This window comes from Paralichthys olivaceus, chromosome 10, assembly GCF_024713975.1.
Source record: "Paralichthys olivaceus isolate ysfri-2021 chromosome 10, ASM2471397v2, whole genome shotgun sequence".
NCBI classification, from domain to species: domain Eukaryota; kingdom Metazoa; phylum Chordata; class Actinopteri; order Pleuronectiformes; family Paralichthyidae; genus Paralichthys; species Paralichthys olivaceus.
Genome location: NC_091102.1, coordinates 16,977,476 through 17,001,989, shown reverse-complemented (window position 1 = coordinate 17,001,989; position 24,514 = coordinate 16,977,476). Strand labels below are relative to the sequence as shown.

Here is a 24,514-nt window from a genome sequence, read left to right as displayed (position 1 = left end):
CAGCTGTACGTTTTCTTTTGCATTTCTGCACCTGCCTTCCTGCTTGTTAAAACTCCATCTGTTATAACTAAATTACAGCTGCTCAGATGACACATCACAAGCAAATACATGTTTTCTTTGTAGCTCAGCTTTTGAACCACAAAATACACAATAACCTGAGTTCAGGACCTATGTGCACGACAGCATGCTCATTTTATCTGTCTAGAGTGACAAGACACATGGAGTCTGGAGTCATGGTAAATTAGAAATGAGTAGGGCAGACAGCATCAGTTTTTTACTGTGTGGGGAAAAAGAACATTTTATAAAATGTCATGACATTCATTAAATCCTTAGAGAATTAATCTAGAGAAAGTGTAAATGCCAATTAATGAGACGGGACTGATCAAGCTGCCACTGAAAGCAAATACAGCCAATGATGCTACACATAACACACATTTGGTGGTTAAAAATGAAGACGCTTTAGGAATTAAACTTTGAGAAACACTGAGATTCTCAGTGATTCCATTAACTCAGTTAGACATGAACAGATTAAAGGGTGATTTTCAGTCTCTTTGATTTTCCACTGACTTATTGGATACATGATGTGTTGTCCCTCTGGAAAACAAAGCCATGTTTCTTCTGCTGTGAGCTGTCATATGATAGTTTGGGGTGGGGGAAGGGTCCATTTGTAAGGGATGATGCCACACAAGGAAAAATCCATTCACATGCAAGGACTATGCACCACAGATTTATTGGATAAGTACAGGATTCAGACCCTGTCTTTGTCGTCAATCTTGAAGTTAATGCTTCCAAAAAGCTTCCCATTATGGACTCGTGATTTAGTTTTCCATGTTGACCTGTGCAGTCTGTACTAAAGTAAAAAGGGAAGATTTTTCACCATAATTAAGACATTTGTTATTTAACTACTTCCACAACATTGAGGTCGGCACCACACACAGTAAAAAACACCTCTCAGTAAAAACGCCATTCCAAAATCCTCAGCAGGATGTGAGCTGCAACCAAACAAAATATCTAGCACACCACGAAGGCAATAATTGCTAAATGAGGTGACATCATCCCTTGGGCCCTTTGAGCCAACAGCAGCCAGAGCTGAGCAGCAGTCGTCTTGGCTGTCATCTACAGCAGCAGCCAACCGGCAGAGCAGAAGAATCGTGGAGTGCCACAGCTCCAAACCCAGAACCAAGTGTGTGATGCAGAGATGATAGTTTAACAACCCCGGTTTTTTTCTAGTTTAACAGCCAGACAGGCTGCCAGCCTCTCTGTGTCTCTGTGCTCTGGATTTCATGCCTCATTTAAGGGCATCATCTACATTCCTCGCTGATGTGATTTATTGATTGGCTGGTTAGTCTGGTCTCTGTATATGTGCCACTTATGTAGCCATGTCTAAAATGAGTGGAGGAACAATAGAGTTCAGAAAAGATATCTGCATGGTTTCTAAGTGAAGACGTCTATAACTGTCTATGGAAGCAGGAGCGCAAAACTGTTTCAAACAACACAATACTTTAACATTTGGACTCATATCCCATTTAGAGATATTCTGATACCAGCATCTGAAATGCCTCTGAAACTGTCGGAAAGATTGAACATCAGCAAGTACGCAAATCTATGTACTGATCCAATATCACATCCTTAAAGTATAATAGGTTCACCTTGATAAAACTGAAATTTTCACATCATCACTGTTGCAAAACAGCAGTTGTGCTGTACTGCCACTGGCAAATACTGTTTGTAGAGCAGCGAAGAAGTAATGATTTCCAGCAGTGTAGTATTAGCAAGTACACAGGGATGTGTACCACGTGCAAGGCTTCAGTTTCAAGCAATTTAAAGGACGTAATTGTGTATTCCTGGAATGATTCATTCCAATCACTTTTTCAATTATCATTTAATCAAACTTGATAGTCAAAAAGGTTCTATTGCATCCATTCTCTGTATTTATTGTTTTTCAAAGGAACTTACCATGAGCCAGGCAACAACAATGACATAACTTATCACTTAGAGCTGTTAAAATACATTATATAGCAGTTTTTAAATACACTGGTACTGGATCTGTACTCTGTATCGGCCAATACTCAAAGTCCATGAATACAGATCAGTATTAGAAAGGGGAAAATTGTATGGGAACATCTCGAATACAATTCACTTCACACAATTATTATCTGCAGGTACAATGGTGAACTTACGTAGATCTCATTGTGGTCAAAGCGGTTCTTCAGGTTTTCGAGGAATGAGTCTTCAGACAGGGGCTCGAGGAGGACCATGTCGCCCACCCCAATCATGTTGTCTAGAAGTGATGTCTTCACCTCCATTTTGGCTGCCGGTTTCCCCCCCTGTGCAGAGAACCAGGAAGAAAAGATACATCAGTCATAGAGCAAATTAAAAAGGCATCCTGTGGAGCTCTAAGCCTGCAGCGATACGGAGAGATGTTTATGAGTGGGCCGCGGTTTTGTTTTGATCGTGTAACTGTGAGCCAGAAAAGTCAGTGAGAAGTAAACTGCTAGCAAGCAAATATGGATGTGAACAAAAAAACATCTAAAACTGTTTTTGTGTGGCTCTGTGTGTACTTGTTTTCGGTTGTTTTGCTTTACATTCAACATGTTTGTTGGACCTCAGACACACACAGAAACATGGTGAGAAACACTAGCTCATGTGTATCACTATATTACACCTATTAGGGTCATTATTTTATTCTTGTTCTCCATTATTCGTGAGGCTTTGGGCAAATTTCTTCTGAGTCTTCCTATGATCAGAAAATAAATGGTCCTAAACTTAGCTAAAGCAAATAAACTTCTGGGGCGGACATGTTTGTACAGCGGTGGTTTGACTCCAGGGGAGGAGTGGGGGCTTCTGGTTGGCTATTCAGTCCTCTGCTTTGGCATGTGAGAACATCCCACAGGCAATTACATAACTGACGAACTTTACTCTTAACCTCTGACTGGCTGCCCAGCTGGAATTGGCTCCTGTTTCAGGACTCCTTATAAATCAAAAGAAATGCCCCCCACCAATAGTCCTCCCCAAAAAACTGCCTCACAGTTTTTTGTTACACGACTTGCTGGATGCAGCGCTTATAATATTTGGTGGGAGTGATCTGGACGACAGAGCACTGGGACAAAAACAGTGCTGGGGGTGGCAGTTTTCAGTCTAGTGTTGCCTCCCATCTCTTTTGGGACAGTAATCCAATGCTATAGGGCTGCAGATAAAAGAGAGGCCTGGGACACATTCAGGGCCTTGATACAGGGATTTGCTGCACCAAAAACCCTAATGTGTGGTGTTGTGACAGACCGTCTGCACCAAGCCAATGGATGAGGCCATGCAGTCATCTATTGTTCACTGCTCTTGTCGCAAATACCGTACGTCTCCTTTAGTGTAGTAAGAAACAGTTCACAATCAAATGGAAAAAGGGAAAAGGCATATGTCTAAAGCCAACAAAACATTGTCTGCATTGATTAATCTCAGACACATATAAATAATTGATGATAATAATAACAATAATATTAATAGTAATATCAGACAGATGTGGATAGTTGATGGCTTGGGATTAAATAGCGGGTTCATCGACTGAAAAAAAATGAAGCTGACACATTTAAGCAGAAAACCATCATTGTGTTCCAGAATTCTACATCAACAAACAACATTTTCTTTCTGAAGAAAAATGGGATTCCTAGACGTTCCCTCTTCCTCTGGCCTCTGTGCCCCTCAGGGCCCAGTGTTATAGGCCCATAAAGATGTTGCCAGGTTCTTGGTAGTAGCCAAGAAGTTAGAAAACAACTGTCACAAAACATTTAAACATGAAGAACAATGTTGCATGATTATTAATGTTCATATGAAAATGCAACCGAGGTCTGTCACTTTGTGCCGACTGTCTGGTGCACCGTGGCTCAGTGCCAAAACGTTCCCAGTGACAGCTCATGTCTACCAGCTGCCTTTCTTGTCTGCGGTGCCGTTTTAAATCAAGTCATTTCCTTTTAGCATGGTCAAATGAAACGGAAATCACCTGCTCTGTGATCTCATGCCATATGTTATCTTCCTCTAGAGATTCATAACGCTGCAGCTTTGCTACAACATTCCAGATTTCTTTATTGCATGGATAAAACTGAAAACATACAATGTGCTGGAAGTGACTCAACTCAAATTCACAAACTGCTAGTAATGATGTTTGTGCTAGCCAGCCACAATCAATATTGGTCAAGTGAATTACAATAAAGTCATTATCTACCCAGCTACTGCGAACTTGCTGCCTAACAGTAAGTACATAGACATGCAACCCTGAAAGTGCTGAGTCTAGTCTCTGGTATGAACAAACAAGAGTTTAAAACAGAAAACAGATGCTGAAGCCTCTCTCTGACCTGGGGGAGAACACTGTGTCTATGTCGCACGAGCGTCTGTGCCATCCTGAGTAACAACATATTGCATCTGTCTGCAGCCTGGATGCCGGATATGCTCTCAGCTCCTCTGCTGATAACCCACTACCCTAGATTTGGAACTGGCTTCCAGGCAGCCAGTGACACAATCCCATTATTAAGGGTTGCTGCCTGCTGCTAACTGTTGTGCTAGATCCAAAGTGGGGGAATAAGAGAAAACCTTACAGCCTTGATTAAACTCAGGGGATAATCCTCACTGCTGAGTGGTGGTGATGACGAATATTGCTACTCTGTTATTCATTGGTAGATGTAAAAAAATAATAATTTGTGATTCTACAAGAAGAACAAAATATCACACTTACTTTTTATATTAAAGAGAAAAACAAAAATTCCATCAGTCTAAATCAAAATGACCCTTGTATAAACCTTTGGTGAATGACTCAGAAAGTGGATTAAAAGTGCCCCACTTTATCAATCTCTTTGATGCATTTTGCATCGGAGAGATTTAATCAATCTCTCTGATGAATGTTTAGGAGGTAAGCATCACATACGCCCACATGGTTTAGCCGCTATTAATCTCAAATCTAAATCTCATGAATCAGTGATGTGGCAAAACTTATGGCCAAATGCCCCTTGGCCAGGATGCGTGTCACCTTACCCGAGTGTGCACTCCAAAACTGACTGGTATGGTGCAGCCATGTGTGGCATTTAAATTTGGCACAATAAAGCTTGGCTTCATGTAACAAAGGGACCAAAAGAGATTCTGATTCAAAGAAAAATATCTTTCACATAGCTGGGCCTTGGTTTGACTTCAGAAGGACTTCCTGGAACAACTACCTGCCATAATTTATCACCCATGGCCCACATGAATTCAATGTTAATTTGCCACTGGCACTTAATTAAGCAGCCCTCCCTCCCATTGGTGTTGCAGAATATGCAGAGCATTCTGGCAAGATCAGACAGAGCATGTTGACTGTGAGGGCACGGAGTACAGGTCACATGATTAAATTTTGAAATTGCAATTTCATCTATAATTCCCGCAGATTAAAGTGCTGTATTTAGAGAAGCTAAGTTGCTCAACAGAAAAAGCAAAACATGAGCGAGAGATTTATATCATCTTGACTCTAGATTCCAGAGTCTATTATTGATGGGTGGGTTGGACCTGGGATTTCAATGCGTGTCACCAACAATATTATGATACATGTTTGGCTTCCTGACACTGACCTAGATTTCCCAATAAGATCAAGCTATGGGGGAAATGTGGAAAAAAGCCGCCATTAAATGTCCATATATTATTTACAAGACCTTGACTGAGGCTACGTGTTCTTCTCTGTCCTTCAGTGAGGAGAGAGCTTAACCAAAGGTCAACAACCGTGCAAGCACTCACATGCAAGTGGTGAAAGAGACAAACAAATCAGCTGATGCATGTGAGGATGCATGTACGTGATTAAAAGGGAAACAAGCTCATGGTGGTCATCAATTTCTAAATGGTCAATATTTGCATTCTGGTTGACGAAACAAGCAGGTGATTTTAAATGACATGTGGTTTGAGGGAAAGCAAATGGGCATTGTGTGAGCTACCCTGAGAGATGATCTGTGTCATTCTACCTTGGGTGCAGCTGTTTGAGAACCAGTGGCGTCTATGTGCAAACAAATGATAATAAAATCTATTATGCAGCGTAATCGTCTGTAAATTCACCGCAGATCAGGCCGGCCTTGTCGACGGGCAGAGGAGTCACAACATCACAGGCTGCTGGCAGTGATGGAGATTAAAAGCCCTCCCTAATGGAGCAGCAGCGGGGCGTGGGGCTGTGCCAGAGCAGGCTGGGACAGAGAGGACAGCGGTTTAGAGGGGCAGAGAGCGAGCAGCTGCCTGGGAAAGTGACCTGGAATCCACAGTCCTCAACACAGCTCCAGGTGCAGATCTGTGCGAGTGAAAAGCTGGCATATGAACAAATTGGCAGTCACTCCACTTGCTGGCACACTGACTGAGTGAACAAGCTGAGAAAGTTTTTGAACATCTTAAGCGCTTAATGACTTGTGAACTGATGACTTCTGTCTTCAGTCAAAACTGCCTAGGTTCAATAACTTTGAATTTAGACACGCTATGATGAGGTTTAGATTACACAAACGTTTCCTCGTTGGCTTAGAGTCGATTTTGAGTTTTGATGGCAGGAAATCATCCAGCCTGGTTAAACATAAACTGTGGCCCAAGCTGGGATAAAGCTGTTCCAGGCAGGTTTTCGCTTCATTTGAATTCATATGTGATCTTTTAAAAACAGCAGAAACTACTTCCCCTTATCTTAGATAAGGGGAAATAGCCCAGTAGTGAAAAACCTCCGTAACACCACGTTATCTTGCCAACAGAGACAGTAGGTATCCATCTTTCCCACATTATAAGGCTAAACGTACTGCGTTACATTCTGTAACTCATCTCATCAGTTGTACATTTCACATTGGTCGTGTATGTAGTTTTATTACAGTGTGCTAATATCGGCATCATGGAGAAAGAACTACGAGACACAAAGATACATTACAGTAAATTTCTCTCAGAAAACTCATTTCAAAGCATTAGATGAACATTACCATAATTAATACTTGTCTAAATTAAATGAATACTTGTGCATAATATATTAACATATTTAAGAGCTTTCAAGACCTATAATTGAGATTATTAAATTGACAATTTAAGACCCTGCAGTTTCTCCCTGGAGTTTCTCTCAATTTTCATTATTGCATTACTCAGCCGGCAATTATAGTTACCACTGTACACCATTCTGTTCAATACAAACCTGTGGAAATAAAGCTCACCTAGACTGCAAGCTAGCTAGTGGTGAGTCAGTAAGTTCTTTAGCTTAGCTACTCTTCACGTTGCAAGAAACACACTTAAATTAAGAATGGTTCACTGTGCATTCAGGTGCAACTCAAAAGACCCCATCTCCCAGAGTTGTGAAGTTGTTGTTCAGACTATGTGTTCATGTGTATTTATGCATTTAGTTAAAAAAAACACTTTGACACCTGTTTCCAATATTTGCATAGTAATGAAGGGCAAAGACAACAAATAATCTAGAACATATGCATGTTAAGCATAAAAACATCCGCATTGGCTAAAACGTAATGATGCTAGGTGCCTGAGAGAGACAGACATGCAGTTTATATATGTAAAAACTTTTAAGTTCACATTAAAAGCTGCTATATATTCCCAGACTTGAGTTGTTCCAACTTGAACTTATTGGATTATTCAACACCACGTGAATGCATTAAAATACAAAATGGATAGGCAAGGTAATAGGAAATGGGCCACTTCTGCACTGGCAGTGCAAAGCAGTGTGAAGCAATGTTCCATTACCTACAGAACACCAATCATGTTCACATCTATCACCCAGTCGGCATGTAATGCATTAAAACCATTAGAGCTAAAAGATCTAAACACTGGCGCACACTCGCCGCTGTAATGGCCTCTCTGTTGCTGCTGTGGCAATCTGACACTTGCATCCTGGTGTCAGGATTTACTTTAGACTGTCAAGCTGGAGTTTTACATTTAAAAAGGAAAAATTGGGATTTTGTAGTTTTCACTATTGACTTGATCAACACCCTGATCATCAGGGTGCACAATGCTGAGCATCACCAGTAACAACAACAGCTTTGAAATGACTTGATCGCTTATCAGCTATAAAATAAAACACACACCAAACCATTTTTCACCACATTACATGAACACGCTCAAATGTTCCAGCTAGCTAACAGCTTCGGCCTCGTGTGCGCGACGGGCAGCGAAACTCTTGGTCTGGCTTGGTTTCACACAAGTGAATGGAGAAAGCAGCTGCCGCACTTAACAAAGCAACAGTGAACTGAATCAAAATCATTATTAGCCCAGCTGCAAGGCAGACAAAGGATATAAAGTCTAAGTACTGCTAAGTACAACGGGGTGGAAAAATGTTTAGAGTCAAACGGCACTGGAAAAGGTTTGTTAGGCTGGTGAATTTAAAGATAATGTGCAAGATTTACTTTTACAACTCCAAAGCAAGAAAGGGGAACGAGATCTGCTTTAAAAAGGTAACAGAGTATCATTCAGACAGGTTTTGATGCTTCGTAGCTTCAGAAAATCATCCTGTGAGAGAGACCGCTGAAGGCTTTTAAGGTCTAGTCAGTTGGACTGCATGTGTCTGTCTCAGTTGATGCAGGGCTAACACAAGACACACGCCTCGCTACACTAAGCTGCACGGGTAGACAAGTGCAAACACCATTCATCACCATGGCACTGGCTGAAGGGACTTTGGTCCTCCATACACACCACATTAGACCATGGCATCTCACCCCGCAGTGTTCATGAAGAGGCCTTTGGCACATTAGGAAAAAGCAGTTGCGACGTGAAAAACAAGCAAGCTCCCACTGAGTGGAGCTCGACAAGTGGCCAACAGTCGCCAAAGGCTGCCAACGTCCACGTCTGAGCTAAACGGTTGTTACTTTTTCCAGGAGGCTCTGTGCTTCACCACACACTACCTTTCACAGTCATCTTACATCACTGTTTGTTTGATCAGGAGGGGTAATAAAGTTCCCATCTGGTTTCCCTGACTGAGACTCATGGCCAAGAGTTGTGGGGGGGGGGGGGGGAAAGACACAGTCCTTTAAAAAAAAAAAAAAAAAGAAGGGTCTTATCTGATCCTCTTGGGATTTAAAGTTCACAAATGGAATTAGGAGTTGGAACGCTGCAGCATACAGAAGTAGAAACCATCGCATGGCAATCGGGCTAAAGACGACAACATTTGAGGCAGAACAAGTCGGAGGGTTAGGAACATTTCCACTGACTTGATGTATGGCTTCAGTTATGGCTGAGTACTTCTGAAACATGAATATATTTAGACTGGAAATAAAAAGTTAAGAGTGAAAATGGAGGACAACTTGAAGAGTGAGTACAATCAGCAGTTTCTGAAGCCCCTGACTCAGCTCTGAAATCCCTGTAGCTGGAAATGCAGACCCATTTAATTTATGTATCAACAACCATGTGCAGTAAAACCTCAGCTATAGTCCTCCAAAACAACTTTTATAGAATCCTCCCTATGATTTTCTATTGTTTTCTAACCCTTTTATCTAATCCAGTGGCTGTTTCTGTTTTAAAACTCTACTATACTTTTGTCTTCCCATAATTGTTCCAGAGGAGAACCCCGGCAGAAAGAGAGCGAGACAACTCCAGACGAGGAGGAACTTTGGGAGCTTTCTCTCAGAGGGGAATAGTTTCATCCATCCAGTCCCTACTAAGTGGTACATTATCCCAGTCTGCAGCAGCAGCAGCATTACAAGCCCTTTAAAAGCAGGGACCTTGTGCAACATCCAACACTTTTTCTTCTCACTGTGTAGATCCAGGGTGTGTGCACAGATCATAGCTCAGGAATTGCAGCATATTAGTAGAATGAAAAAGAAAGTGGTTGGGTGGAGAGGATACATTGATGATGGGGGTATTTGTTGACTGAGCTTTGATAAACGCAGCATATGAAAGAACTGGAGTTAAAGAGCTGCATCTGCTGCTGTCTCTCCTGTTTGACTCTTGCATGACAAAGCCCGCAGATGTAGGCAATTAGCCATCACCCTTTTTTTTTTTGTATTCTCATTACAAGACGAGCTCTGGTCGGGATTAAGGACCCATGCAACCAGCGCAACTACACTCTGACACACAGATGTATCCCCGGTCCTGCCAGTTTTGAAACATCCAAACATAAGAACTCTCTCACAAAGAAAAAGGAGGAAAAGTCCCCCCCCCCCCCCTCCTCCTCCTACTCCCCCTCCTGCTGGAAGAAGTGAGGAGGAATGAATGAGTTGGGAAGCGGACGGTCTGTCTCCAAAGTTAACTTTGGCGAAAGAAAAGTTGCGGAGAAAGAAGATACTCCTCGCGTGTGTGGAGAGAGAAAGTTGTGCGTAAAGGAACAGTGAGCAGATGCAAAACTTGCCTCTGTATCTCTGAAAGAGTTGCTCCCTTGTTGTTTTTTTGGTCCTAAATCCACTCAAAGTTGGGATCCCGGGAGTGATCCTCCAGGTCTGGAGCGGCTCCCTGAAAAAGACCTTCCCCGCTCGGCTTCGTGCTGAACTCGTGTCCGCGGAGCAAGGACGAGGCAGGACGCGCTGTGGCTCTCAGCAGCAGCAGCACTGTGGATGGGAGCTGGGCGGGTGGACTGGAGAGGGAAGGGTCCACCGGGCGTGGGGAGCGGCTGCAGCGGAGCGGCGTCACTGGGCTCGTCCGGCGGCAGAGTCCCCCTAATCACCTCCAGTGAGGGGGGTGGGGGGGTGGCCGGGTGTTGATGCCTTCAAATGCTGTCGGAATTTTATGGAGTATTATTTTATTATTTTGTCCACATGGTGTGCACTTCCCCAAAGTTTCCTAAGGCAGACACTATGTCAAATATTTATTTATAATATTTATTTAAACATGCATGATCACAAAATGTTGCACACTAAGTTCTGGTTCAGTGTGTAAGACTTAGTTGAAAAGGATCTATTGATATAAATTGAATATAAAATAATCCTAGTGATGTTTTCCCTTCTGTGTTTTATCTAAATTGTACAAATTGTTGTTTTCTTTACCCTAGAAATGGGCCTTTATATTCAAATACTTTATATTTACATCAGGAGTGGGTCCTCTCTACGGAGGCCGCCATGTTTTTACAGTCATCCAAACTGGACTAATTAAACACCTTTTGAGTTTTTATGACAACTATAATCTTTATTATATTGTTAAAAATATTACAAAGATTGGATGGAAAGGTTTTTGTGTCCTGTCGTGTCTTTTAGCTATCTTGTCCAATGATGTAACTGCAAACCGTAGGTGTATGTCTCTAGTCTGTTTATGAGTACCCTTGCATGAACTAAAGAGCTGCTTTTATTATGTGTAGTAGATGTATTTTATGGGATCCATTGTTGCCAAAGTATTATGTGAAACTTTGTTTTTTGTTTGTTTCACTTTCTGCTAAATGCAGCTACTGAGACACTTTGTTGCATATCTCTTGTCATTTTCATGTCCTCATCCCCTGGGGATTTTTTTTAGGCAATTCTTCACATTACCTCAGAAATAATGCATCTTTTTTGTATATTTGGAAATAAATACAACTAAACCTGTGTACAGAAGTTGAATTAGAAGTAAGATTTACGAGATGAGAGTTAACGCATCACTCAAGGTTTCCCTTCATCCCACAGGCAGATCCACATCCCCCGACAGCACAACACCCCCCTCCTGTGTCTCCATCCCAGACAGCAGCCGCTTGTCCCCCGATCCCCCAGTGATACTCGACGAGTCCGGGTCGGTTCTGTGTATTAATACACAATGTTGAATATATGTTTATCTACTAGGAAACTCATCTTTTTAAAGTTTATTTTTTATTATTTATTTCTTGTCTCCATCTACTCGCTATCTAGACGATATCGAACTGTCCGGGAGGAATGGGGGTGTAAATCAGAAAAAACTGTCGTTAATGAGTTAATTCTGCAAACACAAAGTATAAATATGTAAGCAGTTTATAATAAATTTAACATTCACTTGTATATTTAATCCATTAGTTTTGCTCAAACGTCAATTCGTCGGTTTTAAACAGTTTATGATCTCTTCACTCCCCCCACACAAGTGCAGTGATCCAGATGTAGTGTCACCGCGCATGCGCTTTTGCGTCCACAATTTCCGCATCCCCCGGAAGTGCTGCAGCTGGACTTTAACGGTGTTAGTTTTTATTTCACTGACAGTTTTTGCTCATAAAGAGGATTTCGGTGAGTCGCTGTTTGTTCTAAGGTGCTGTAGTTGAGTGTTGTCGTCTTATATTCAAGCCAACTGTGTTTCTGCGTCATGAAAGCAAGATAAGCTAAAGCGAACTGTAGCTAGCTAATGCTAGCAGGTGTTGGAGTCAGACATCCGGGTGTTCTGTGCCTTTACAAATCTGTATTCTTTAGTCTGGTCATGTTGTCAGATGTTGTTTAACTAGTTAATGTGCGGCTTTAAATAACGTTTGCTAGAGTCGTGTTTTAATAGTGAACACGGGGAGAATCACATGTCTACGTCGGTCGCTGTGAATACACCAGATCTTACGTAGCTTTACGCAACTAACGTGAATAAAACATGAATGTTTCCACTCAGCAGACTGAGATCATTACTCGCCCCCTGGGTTGCTTTGCTTTGGGCCGCATGTGTGATTATACACAAACCCGCTGTGCTTCATGCAGTGTTGGTCCCTTTCCAATACAAATTTCTTTTTGATTAATTCCAATTAAGAAACACTTTAACTTTAAAATATGTTGTGGTACCATGCCTTCTCCTTTTTAAAATGAAAGGATGGCTGAAGTATTCGTTCTTTTTGGCCATGTGCGTCACCTAACAAGGCATTACTGTTTCTCAAGCAGAGAGTGCAGGGGTATGGAGAGAAAATACGTTCACTGTAATGTCCTAATACTGTCCTTATTTTCTTCCTCTGTTTTCCCAGAGTGTCTTTTATGAATAATCAAAAGCAGCAGAAGCCTACGCTAACAGGCCAGCGTTTCAAAACCAGAAAACGAGGTGAGAAGCTTGAAGGCAATCATATAGTTCTGCACATCCATCAACCCATCAGTCCATCCATCCATCCAGTATCTATACTGCTTATCCTTTGAGAGTTTCAGGGATTGGAGCCAATCCCAGCTGACATTGGTCGAGAAACAAGGTGCTCCCTGGTCACCAGTCTATAAGTTTTGCACACAGCAATTACATTTCTTGTTCAAATTCAAACTATTCATGGACTTTGATGATTTACATACAATGAAAAATACAGGAATATGACAATAAAGTTGGATCCCTTAAACACATTCCAATATGTAACTGACTTGATATTCAACAAATTTCAATTGACCTTTTGCACACTAAAGGAAAATGTGTGGCAAAAAAATGCACATTAATGAGTATTGTTTTTTTACTGCCACTGAACAATAGATTACCATAGTACAATAAATGTGACTGTCTGCAATCCCTACCTTATGTATGTTTATGACCTGAGTATGGCATTGCATTTGTCTTCATAAGATCATAAGTACATTGGGAAACTGAAAATTGGTATCTGTCTTTTCAACAGATGAAAAGGAGAGGTTTGACCCTACCCATTTTCAGGAAAGCATCGTACAAGGTCTGAACCAAACTGGCACTGACTTGGACGCTGTCGCAAAGTTCCTTGATTCTTCTGGTGCCAAACTTGACTATAGACGCTATGCTGAGACTCTGTTCGATATCCTGGTGGCTGGTGGAATGCTGGGTAAGTTGCAGGTCACTTTCAGATTTAAAAAAAATCTTAAATGTAATTATTACCAAGGGCTTTTTAGTGTGTTTATTAGGATGGAGACAAAGTACTCAATGAGCCATTAGTACGACCCTAGCTAGGATAAGAGCAAACAAGTGTTTGATACAATATAGTTGCTACATTATTAAAACATTAATAGAATGCTCTAGACTTTTAGAGCATTGTCTTAGGCCTAGTTAATGTTCATTGATTCCGTCCTTGCAAACAGGTGCATCTCTGCAGATATCTATGCTCCCCCAATAAAGTCACTAATGAGAGAGCATGGATACTCTCAGATTGCTCCAGGAGGGAGATTGCAGAGACTCTAGTTTAAGGACGAGGCATTCTGCAGGAAACAATGGGAAAAAAACAACCAGCAACCAGTTTGTCAAGGCAAAGAAGCGTGCAAAGGCACAAAGTGATGATTCTTGAGCAATCAAGCCAGTGCCAAAACTGTTTCTTTTTCCTCTGCCTTTTTCTGATTATACACTAAGTATAAAAGAGAAAGGCGTCATGATGATGTCACATTTGGGTCGTGCAATGATGAATCTGTCAAGCATAACAGCAGGTTACACGAGTGCAAAGCAGCACAAAACATCTTTAAATAGTTGTTTTTCCTGTACAGTGCCCAATTTTTAGTAAATGCATGTGCACCCATGTGAGTGCTTGTGGGCATGTTTGCACATTGCTATCTTGACAGAGTAGAAAGCGATTGGACTTTTGACCAACAAAAAACTGGTTTGAAGTCAACAGCACAGCATTTCACTGTTTTTTTAAGGATGCGTTATCAACATCGTAAAATGTGCATGTTCAATGTGCATACAGTGATTGTTACACAGTGGATGGGCAGCAGTAATGATCAATGAAACTGGCTACTTAATTTCACAAATGAAGGCAATAGACATACTCATTTAAACAGATCTATATCCTCTGTAGAGAAGTGTTACAACCTTGCAAATCCATCATTGTAACAGTAATTTGCCAAGGTCTGAGCTCATCAGACTTTTAGAGAACATGTTTTTCAAAATTAAACGTATTTCTTCACAGCCCCGGGGGGTACCTTGGCAGATGATATGACATGCACAGACTTCTGTCTCTTCAAAGCACAAGAGGACATGGAGACAATGCAGGCATATGCCCAGGTGAATACTTAATTCTCTGTCACCTTGCACCGATTACAAGAAATATAAAAATCACATGTTCAGGCAGTACAAATTATACAACATGCTTTGTTTTTTCTTCCAGGTCTTTAACAAGCTCATCAGGCGTTACAAATACTTGGAGAAAGGATTCGAGGAGGAGATTAAAAAGGTTTGTTTTACAGGAACATATAATACCTGACTATTGTATGTCAAGTTTCTGAATTCATGACCATGTTGCTCCAATCCAGTGTTAAAAATATATATATATCTGACAAAAAATTCAGCCTAAAGAACTGTGTTTCTATGTTTGCTCTGTGGCAGCTGCTGCTGTTTCTCAAGGGCTTCACAGAGTCTGAGCGCAACAAGCTGGCCATGCTAACAGGAATCCTACTGGCTAAATGCAATATCTCTGCATCCATCCTCAGCAGCCTGTTCAATGAGAACCTGGTTAAAGAAGGTACATGCTTCTCTGCCTTGTAGGCATGCCTAGTTGTGTTTTTTGGTTGTTTAGTAGATCTACAGGGAGAAGGAGTTGGGAGATGAAGAGGGCACAGAATCATCTTATACCACCCTCTTTTTTTATTTGATTTCCTTCTTAAAAACCTGTTTTGTTTTTTTTATTGTTAAAACTCTACCCTCTCTTGCCCCTTTTTAAATGCACAGTTTATGGTCTTCACAATTATTTCCCAATATATTAAGAACAGATAATCAACATAATGTTCAGCTATTTGTCTATAATATCTCCTTTACACTAAAATGAGTGGGTATATGCAGCTTTTTTAAACGTGGTATACCCACTAAAAAAGTCGATAGACTCCAACTTCATTGCCAGTCGAGTTTGCCTTTCTGTTTATTTTCTCCTGATGCATCATGTTTGTTGCCACAAAAGCACTCTCTCACCTCACTGTCTTGTCAAATTAGCGCAATTACTCTGGTTTCACATTTCCATCACTGCTGATAGAAGCCAATTAAAACCGCTTCCACTGCAGAGTCATTCCCACTGCAGACAAAACCCAGATGTTAGCTGGTTTTTTTGACCATTGGAAAGGGGGCTTAAGTATTAGAACAATTGAGAACCATTAAAATACATTGTAGTTCAAAATCCCAAAACCCCTTGTCCAATAAATGTTCTCTCTGTATCTGTACTGTGGTTTCTCAATACTTCTCTGCTTACAAATGTGCTCATGCTAACATCAGTGTAATACATTTGTATGCCTAACGCCAGAAAAAAATTGCGTTTGAATCCACTGAACTTAAGCTGACAGCTGATTTTCACAAACATGGTAGTCACAGCAGGAGAGCAAATAATTATTTATCAGTCTGCTTTGTTATCCAGAATTAATTGGTCCAAATGATTTAGCCGCTAATATGTGAAAATCGTCCCATTACATGAATTATGAATGGAAAATGTCTGAAAAAAGATGTTTTGCTTTACTTTGACCTTGTGTTGTCAGCCAGTTGTCTGTTGCTTGTGAAAGAAAGATGATGATTATCACCCATCTTGAGGTATCAAGGCTTTGTAACAGACGAAAGACATATGGGAGTAGTTGCCTAAACCTATCACCAAAATAATCTTCACTAAAACCATTTTGTATATTGTTTGGGCAGAATATAATTTTTAATATACCTCAAACTTAATTTGTTAAGAGCTTGATTTTTCAGTTTTTTTTCTTGAGGAATTGATCCAGTGAAAACCTGTCTAATCGTATCCTGCTGAGTATTGTTTACCAGTGTATTACTTAGGCCCTTAACTTCATCCTGGCAGGTCTGTTACCAACAGCTGAATCACAATTTTATGCATTTGTTCAGGTGTTTCAGCATGCTTCGCTGTCAAACTCTTCAAATCCTGGCTTTCCGAAAAGGACATCAGCTCTGTTGCTGCCAGTCTCCGAAAGGTTGGCATGGACAACAGGCTCATGGTGAGAATGATGTTTTAAATATCAAAATCTTTACAAGGTTTAGGTAAAGCAAGTGATGGGGCCAGGGGACACTGAAATGCCCCTTTCAGAGTTTCTTTTAAATAGTCAGTTTCTAACAATACTTATAGTACATATGAAAAAGTAAGGAATAATTTTTTTAAATGTATAATATTTTGTGTGGCATTGAATCTATGGAGCCAATTGTAAACAAGGAATGACTAACATGTGCACTTTACTAATCTAGGAATTGTGTATGGGTGTTGGTCATGCAATTGGCCTCCTCTAGATGAAGCATAAATTACAGTACACTTGAAATTAAGATTGTTTAATGAAAGTACAATTAATAATCAGCATAAATTTACCAGAGTTTAAGGTTATTGTTGCATCCAGTACTGCAATAAGTAGGGAACAAGGGCTTCTTAATTGCTGAACAAGGCTTGTCTGCAGAAAAAAAAAAAAGGTCTGCCACTGAATTTGCGAATGTGTGTGTGCATGTGTGCTAATTTATATGTGTCCGTGCCTTCTCAGGAGCTGTTCCCTGCCAACAAGCGCAGTTGCGAGCACTTCTCCAAGTACTTCACTGGCGCTGGTCTCAAGGAGCTTTCGGACTTTGTCAGAAACCAGGAGTCCTTAGGTGCACGTAAGGAGGTGCAGAAAGAGCTCCAGGAGCAGATGTCACGTGGGGACCCCCTGAAAGATGTAAGCCTCATTGGATGTCGAGCTTCTTTTTACACTTAGTCCCTTGTTGTATGACAACACCGCTTCTCTTAACCTCTGCCCCATTTTGTCTTAAGAAGCGTTGAAGATACAGGATGCAGTTAATCACTGACAAGTTGCAGAAATCCACTCAACCTGAACTTATTATCTGCTGCTGCTGCAAGCCCACGTATCCTGCCAGGGCTCTCATACCTGCGACTTCTGCAGCGTTTGATAAGCAATAAGTCTTGGCATATGCTGGCCGTGGTTTGTCTGCCTCGCTAATAACTTGTGTTACATCTCTGGTCTTGGGACTTGCAGATCATCGTCTACTTACGAGAGGAAATCAAGAAGAACAACATCTCTGAGCAGACGATGATTGGACTAATCTGGTCTAGCGTAATGAGCTCTGTGGAGTGGAACAAGAAGGAGGAGCTAGTCACAGAACAAGCCATCAAACTTTTAAAGGTGACACCTCCATTATATAGCTCCACTTTTTCCCAACTTTGGCAACATACTTAAAAATAGGGTTGGGTATTCTGATGCAGATGCTAAATGTGTACTTTATTCTTTAAAAAAAACACAAAATGGCAGTCGATGATGATAAGAATTGCCAGTGAAAAACTCTTTACAAATTCACATACATTCACAAAATCACATAATAGATACAGTTTCATAATGAACCGAAAAATGTTTACACTTCTCATAATAGCATAAGAGCTACCGCAAGCTTGCGCTATGCTCCATAATTTTTTACCACCTATGCAGACAGTCAGATCTCATAGTTTCAGCTGTAGTTGCAATGCAGTGCTTTCATGCGTGAATTTATCTTTCACTCTTTAGACTGTGTACCAGGATCTGTCACGCATGAAAGTGAGATGAAGATCACACACCCCACTTACCGCCATAGATTGAATGAATTATTTGGAAAACGCTGTGATGTTTATGTTGCCTTGAACCATTATCGGCCGTGTAGGAATCAGTGCCTTATGGGCACTGAATTTAAGTCCACAACCCTACTTGGAAACAAAGAAACCTATGGATGTCACCCTTAAATTGTGCCTTTGAGATGTTTCTGGCTGCTTTGAACTTAGAGAAGAGAAGATAATTGATTTACTAACCCAAAGCCACCCCGCCAAGTGAAAGTAATGTAAAAAAAATATCCCGAACCTCTCTCCATATATGAATTTTCCCTCTTTTACATTCTCAGCAATACAGCCCACTGTTGAAGGCTTTTACCTCCCAGGGCCTCTCTGAACTCACTCTGCTGCTGAAGGTCCAGGAGTACTGTTATGACAACATCAATTTCATGAAGGCCTTTCAGAAAATTGTTGTACTGCTCTACAAAGGTAAGTTCTTTATTTTGTGTCCATAAGTCTCCTTATTCCGTCCTCACATTTTGGGCTCTGTGGCAATCGACCGCACACAGCCAGAGACAAAACTATTGCTTTCCAGCTTCACTTTATCAAATCAAAACAAAAACTCCCAAGTTAAAGTACCAGCACTTTCTGCTGGTGTCTGGCTTTGCAACTCAGCTTAATGTCTCTCAGTGTTCTCAGTTCTTCTCTGGCAGCTCCACTGCTTCCTTTTAAACCTGTGGATCAGTCTGCTAACAGCTCTCACCTGCGGCAATTGATCCTCTGGCACAGGTGGAGGTGCTCGCCCCCTCAATGCCCACAGGCTCATTTTTATATAGCGGGAAACTACCCTGTATAGGAATACACGAATGAAGCCAGATGGCCTGAGATTATAGACAAAAGTTTGTGTGGATTGATGTGATAAACCTGCCTGGCGACATTTTGTTCTTCAAGCACCTGCAGACGCATCTGCGCGGTTGGCATCATTTTTAATAGATTTTTTTTTTCTCTTTAAAGCCGACGTCTTGAGCGAGGAGGCAATTTTGAAGTGGTACAACGACGCCCACCTGGCCAAAGGAAAGAGCGTTTTCCTTGAGCAGATGAAAAAGTTTGTCGAGTGGCTGAAGAACGCAGAGGAAGGTAAGTCCTTCACTGCGTCGTCTTTTCTCCGTTTTTATTTTAGACGCTCTACTTCTCACAGCTGTAGGCTGCCAAAATACATGGCAGTGGTTTGTGCAGTATCTTAAACAACTAAGTGATGTTAATTATGTATCAACGCTATTTTTTAAAGTTGCTGCTTCTTCCTGTGCATGTACTTTAAGCACATGACTGATGACTGATATTTTCTTATCTTCCAGAGTCTGAGTCTGAGGAGGAGGAGGCAGACTGAGGACCACTCGCTATATAACTACCGTCTTGATTTTGTATTTTTGACGTAAACACAGCACCAGATGCAGTAGGAGGATTCATAACAGATGTCTGGCTATATTCCGTTCTTTTTCCTTTTCTATTCTCTACCTCCTCGTATCTAGTTCAAAAGTAATGTAAGGGCTTTAATACTGCTTTTATTTTCATCATGTTTTCTGTCTGAATCAATACCTAAACTCTCCAGGAATCAGTCACAGTGCCACAGTTAAACTAAATGGATTGAAAGGCCCTTTCATGTAATAAAGGGGGATATTTTCTAGAAACATATTTCCCTTTAAAAAGAGCCAGTTTGATGTAATATTTCTCAGCTACTGTGTTAAATCATGAAGCTCTTGTTTGCCAGAGGTCTATCTGTGTAGCCATGATATCCTGATCCTCCTGAAAGGCAAACTGTTTTTGTACCCTCATTATACGTCTTTGCCAATCATTTGACAACCTTGAATTTATTGCCAGTTTTTAGATTCTGTCTAAAAACTGGCGATGGTGGCAAATCGGCCATACAATGAAATTTCATAAACCTTATGTACCAGAACCATGCTTACTTTGTAGATTTTTTTCCCTTTACCATACTCTTTTGACTTTTTAAAATAAATGGAAACTCATGATTTTCAGTTCTGCTGTTTTTATTTTTCTTTCATAGATAAAATTAAAAACTAAATTAATTACATGCAATGTAAAATATTTAAAATTGACTCAAATTTAAAATGAAAATGGTTGAAATATTTTAGTTATGTAAAGTAGTGTAGGATATATAAAACTTTCACTTTCTCCACTAACTGTTGAAAAATATTAAACCATTTCACAGCATACTTGTTTTTGAGATGCACCTGTGCATGTGTGTATATATAAAATATTTGTATTCTCATGTGGAGATACAGACAAGGAAATACATCTTAAAGCGTCACAGATCAAACTACGCTCCCTCAAAAATTTCCATTGGCTGATCTCCAGCCTCACCTCATCAAGTAATCAAGGAAGGCAGCCTGGCATGCGTGACCTGAGGTGCAAACAAGGATCTCATTCACTTCACTCCTATCCCACTTTAAATGGTAATTATGGCTCAGTCAAGCATGCAAAAATGAGTGAGACGGTGATTCAAGATGTTTGGAAACGAGGTGTCCATGCACATTCATTAGGACAAGTCATTCTACAAAGTCTGACTTTCATGTTTTGCCAGAGACAGTGTCAGAATTTTGACCCCATTTTTTTCCAGTGACATTAAACCGTCAGCCAAGTTAGTTCTGAATTCACTAAATCCTACAAACCATCCTACATTTCCACATCTGATACTTCTTACATCTTCAAACCGCACAGGAAGGATCCATTCATTCATGCTGGGGTATTTCACAAAGAGAAACAATTTTCCTTTTACAGCATCAGCTATCATGCAGTCACCCACGTCTTGAAGGCTGTGAAGGGGCTCAGCTGGATGGATGATTGATACGAGCCGGCATCTTTCACAGGAATATACTGGACAGCAAGGCAGAGCTCAAAAAGCATTAACGACTGATAATCAGTTTCACTCGGTTCCAACAGATGGCAGTAAGTCCTTAAGAGATGCCTCCCCCTCTTATGAGGCCTTTTTCTGGGTATAGTCGAACAGAAAATGACATTTTGAAGAAACTGGTCTAGAAAGTATTAGACGCGGGCAGAACTACAAAGTATCAGACAAGAGTATTTTCTCTGCCTCTGTGTCTCAGGAGGATTTGTTTGCCTTTTGGCTTTATTTAGTTGCTCTGCAGAACATGACACAGTTCTGGGAGAGTGACGTGCCGGCAGGGGGAAAACACGCCTGCGTTTAGGATTAGTGTGTGAGCGTGTTAGCAACATTGGAGTGTGCGGTGCTGAATGGCAATGATGTCCCCCCACCTGTTACTGTGCAAAGCATTGGCATTACCATCTTGGTGGGACTGTTATCTGCTTGTTACCAGTGCTGCTTCACTTCCCACCTCACGGAGAGAGAGAGAGCTCCTCCCTATGTGTCATTTTGCACAGGCGCTGAGCGTAGCACAACATGAACTCTCTGGTATAATGAGCCGTGCACACTGTGACCTGACACATCTGTTTGTTTTGCTTATCTGACATTTTCAAGCAATTACATGTGCTGTTGGGTCTCCCAAAGCTTACCTGTTGTTTGTTTTTTATTCACTGGTGTATCTTAAAGTTGTAGGAGGTAAACATACTGTACCTGACAGGCTTGTACCGTGTGTTTTACGTGTTTTTGTATCTATATCCTGCAGCATTCACAACAAAAATGGGTTTTTTTTAGTTTTAATCTCTTTTTAAAAAAAAGAGCAACAAAAAGACAGATTTAATTTATTTCTGGGAATTTCTGTCTCAGTTGGAACTCCAGCTTGAACCGAGCAGAGCAGCACGATGTGCCAGGGAATGCCAGGGGAGTTTGGGGGGAGAGCAATTATTCTGGATTTCACACTGCGGCTTTGGTCAGTAAACATGGCTCAGGCTGCATTGCAGAACTCATCTGAATAATGCTGTCACAAAACAGAGGGAGACAGTGCAATGATTCTTTTGAATGAGAGGAGAGAGACTTGAGGTAATTACTCTGTTTTCAACAAAAATAAAATATTGTGCACCCCCCTCCTCTCCCGGCTGACCGTGCTATGATGTGTTGGAACACAATGGGAGCACTGTGTTTGTGTTTTGGGCAAATTGTAAGTGATATCTGTTTGCCTTGCATTTCAAGCGGCATTGTGTTAGGGGCCAGTTTTCCTGCTCTGCTGCTTTTGAATTTTACGGAAAGACCACTCTAATGCTGGGCTTAGCACCCAGGTGAAATATGGAAATGAGGATCAACATGTTGACTCACTAAATGCTGCCAGTTTGTCCTCGGATCCACTTTTGCCAAAAATCCTACAGCAGCGCAGCCTCCCAACCCCTCGATGTAGTCATATTATGGACAGCTGAGCACCTCTGTGACAGGAAATTGCAGCTAAGCTCTTAAAACCAAGAGGGCTGAAGTGTTTTTTGGGTTATAGGCTGACTGCTGCTGTTTTCTGTCAGCTGCCTCCTCTTGGCTTGGTGGCTGCCATCCTCGCTGGATTGTGTCCGGGAGGAAGGCTGCACGTAGCTTCCTTGTTTTGCCCCTGAACCATTATGCTCAAGGTTTTTCATCATGCAAAATACTCTTGTTTCAGAGGCAGCTTAATTACACGTGACTGCTTGGTTTGAACCTATTACACTGTGGCTGCGCCCTGACTGCAGATGTACTGTACGCTGCATTTGGGGTTAGTCTCTGTATCACTTTAGGTCCTGCATTTAAATTGTCATGAAGGCAAATTCACAGATTCCTCATCTTCCAGTCTACTTGGGTCCGATATGGTCCTCGTAATGTAAATGTCGCCATCCACCAATGTCTAACTTCGTGTCGATGGCGCATGCTCCAGGTGCAATATATCGAAAATTGAAATTGAGGTGATAATAAATTCCAAGAATGTTAGTCAATAGTTGTAACTAATGTACAGGCAGTACAGTGGGTATTTCTGCTTTTGTAAATCTATATATTTAAGATTCTTATATTCAGATAAATCTTGTCACACCCTGATTTTAATCGCAAGCTAATGTTTATGAAGTCCCTTTTACTCTATTGCAGTATACGTGGCACCAAAGGATGAGTTAGGAAGCAATATTTCTGTGAGAGGGTAGATAGTAAAAACACATTTTGTTCGGTTGAGCCAAGGTGTAGATATTTGTCCACATTAAGACTAATAGTGTGTGGCCACTGTGAGGTAAGGAGATTATAATGCTCCTTTTTGCAATGACAGCTCAGATTCGGCAACACAACTGTTAACTTTCTGTACAGTTCATCAGCCTTGTCTTCCTGATGCATCTAAAGTAATTCGTCTCCAGAAACACATAAATCCTTCATCCTGCAAGATTTACTCTATTTCAACTTTTTTGGTGAATCATCAAATCAACTGTCATGTGAGCAGGGATTTGGCAGAAGATGCCAACAGAAGGTGGGTGAAGTTGTCATGGAGTCAGAGATGCACACAGCAGGTGCATCTGCAGGGCAGGATGTGCTGTGGTACATTGCAAAGGCTACTAGTTTTTCCTTCAGCCACCTGAATACCTCAGCAGGAACAGTATTGATTGCAACGTTGCTTTTTGCATTTCACTTTTCTGTCTCCAAAACCCATCTGCTGAGCCCAGAGAAATACATTTCTTTGGATGGACTATTAATAGGAAATCTGCAACAATCAATGAGCCGACTGATGCAATTGTGCTCCTCCAGTAGGTCATGGACACGCCATTAAAAACCAAGAGGCGTAGGCAGAGATGCAGTGAGAACATTGCTTGTGGCTGTCCTTATAAAAATAATGTCAAACTATGGCAGCTAAACAAACAGTAATCGTAAAGGTGAGCGCTACAAAGCTGGGCGAAAAGGGCTGTAATTGAAAGGGTGAAAAGAGCGAGTTGTGCAGACGGGATATCGGGCTCCCCGCGGCCTCAAATAAGAGCGTCTGCACTCCCTATAAGCCCTTCTTCCAGCTTATGGGGACCACATTGAGTGTGTGTAATGGCCTGGCTGTGAGAGTCCAGGGATTTAGCAGCTAGACTTGAGTCAACACTGGGGCTCATCACAAACATCATTACTTTCTCTTGGCTTGTCCTTTCCCCCTCTTCAGCGGCCCAGGTCTGATAGCTGTGTACAAACGGCCGGGTACAAAGGGACGGATGGCCTAGTTTGATAAAGACTGATCGACTCAGGGGCTGCGATTTACTGCATACGTACGCGTCCCTGGCTCCGTATCCCAGAGAAAAAATAAAGCTTTTAAGGTGTCGTGCGGAGAAGATGTTATTACCATCTCACCTGCC

The 24,514-nt window shown here is 41.3% G+C and overlaps 2 protein-coding genes across 6 annotated transcripts in view; one reads left to right on the top strand and one right to left on the bottom strand.

The window, feature by feature from the left end:
- myo1b (myosin IB) overlaps nt 1–10,622 on the bottom strand; it is a 62,222-nt gene extending 51,600 nt beyond the window's left edge. For 2 of the 5 annotated variants that reach the window (XM_020089912.2, XM_020089913.2), the window contains exons 1-2: nt 10,304–10,582; nt 2,181–2,327 (exon numbers count right to left, since the gene is read on the bottom strand). In XM_020089912.2, coding sequence (XP_019945471.1) covers nt 2,181–2,306 — 126 coding nt within the window. In that variant the 5' untranslated portion in view covers nt 2,307–2,327; nt 10,304–10,582. Of the gene's footprint in view, nt 1–2,180; nt 2,328–10,303 lie in introns of all 5 variants that reach the window. The other 3 variants (XM_020089911.2, XM_069532400.1, XM_020089914.2) reach the window with 2 other exon arrangements.
- Nucleotides 10,623–11,972: 1,350 nt separating this feature from the next.
- Nucleotides 11,973–20,289, top strand: LOC109631277 (eIF5-mimic protein 2-A-like). The gene is made up of 12 exons (XM_020089915.2): nt 11,973–12,107; nt 12,815–12,888; nt 13,436–13,612; nt 14,684–14,778; nt 14,882–14,947; nt 15,100–15,235; nt 16,588–16,697; nt 17,226–17,396; nt 17,715–17,861; nt 18,604–18,742; nt 19,268–19,390; nt 19,609–20,289. The coding sequence occupies exons 2-12, from the start codon at nt 12,825–12,827 to the stop codon at nt 19,638–19,640; spliced, it is 1,260 nt and encodes a 419-aa protein (XP_019945474.1). The 5' UTR covers nt 11,973–12,107; nt 12,815–12,824; the 3' UTR covers nt 19,641–20,289.
- The last annotated feature ends 4,225 nt before the right edge of the window (nt 20,290–24,514 follow it).

Coding starts and splice junctions, on each gene's coding strand:
- LOC109631277 (XM_020089915.2), top strand. CDS start 12,825: ATGAATAATCAAAAGCAGCAGAAGCCTACGCTAACAGGCCAGCGTTTC. Junction 13,613..14,683: donor GGTGGCTGGTGGAATGCTGG/GTAAGTTGCAGG, acceptor ATTTCTTCACAG/CCCCGGGGGGTACCTTGGCA. Junction 14,948..15,099: donor TCGAGGAGGAGATTAAAAAG/GTTTGTTTTACA, acceptor GCTCTGTGGCAG/CTGCTGCTGTTTCTCAAGGG.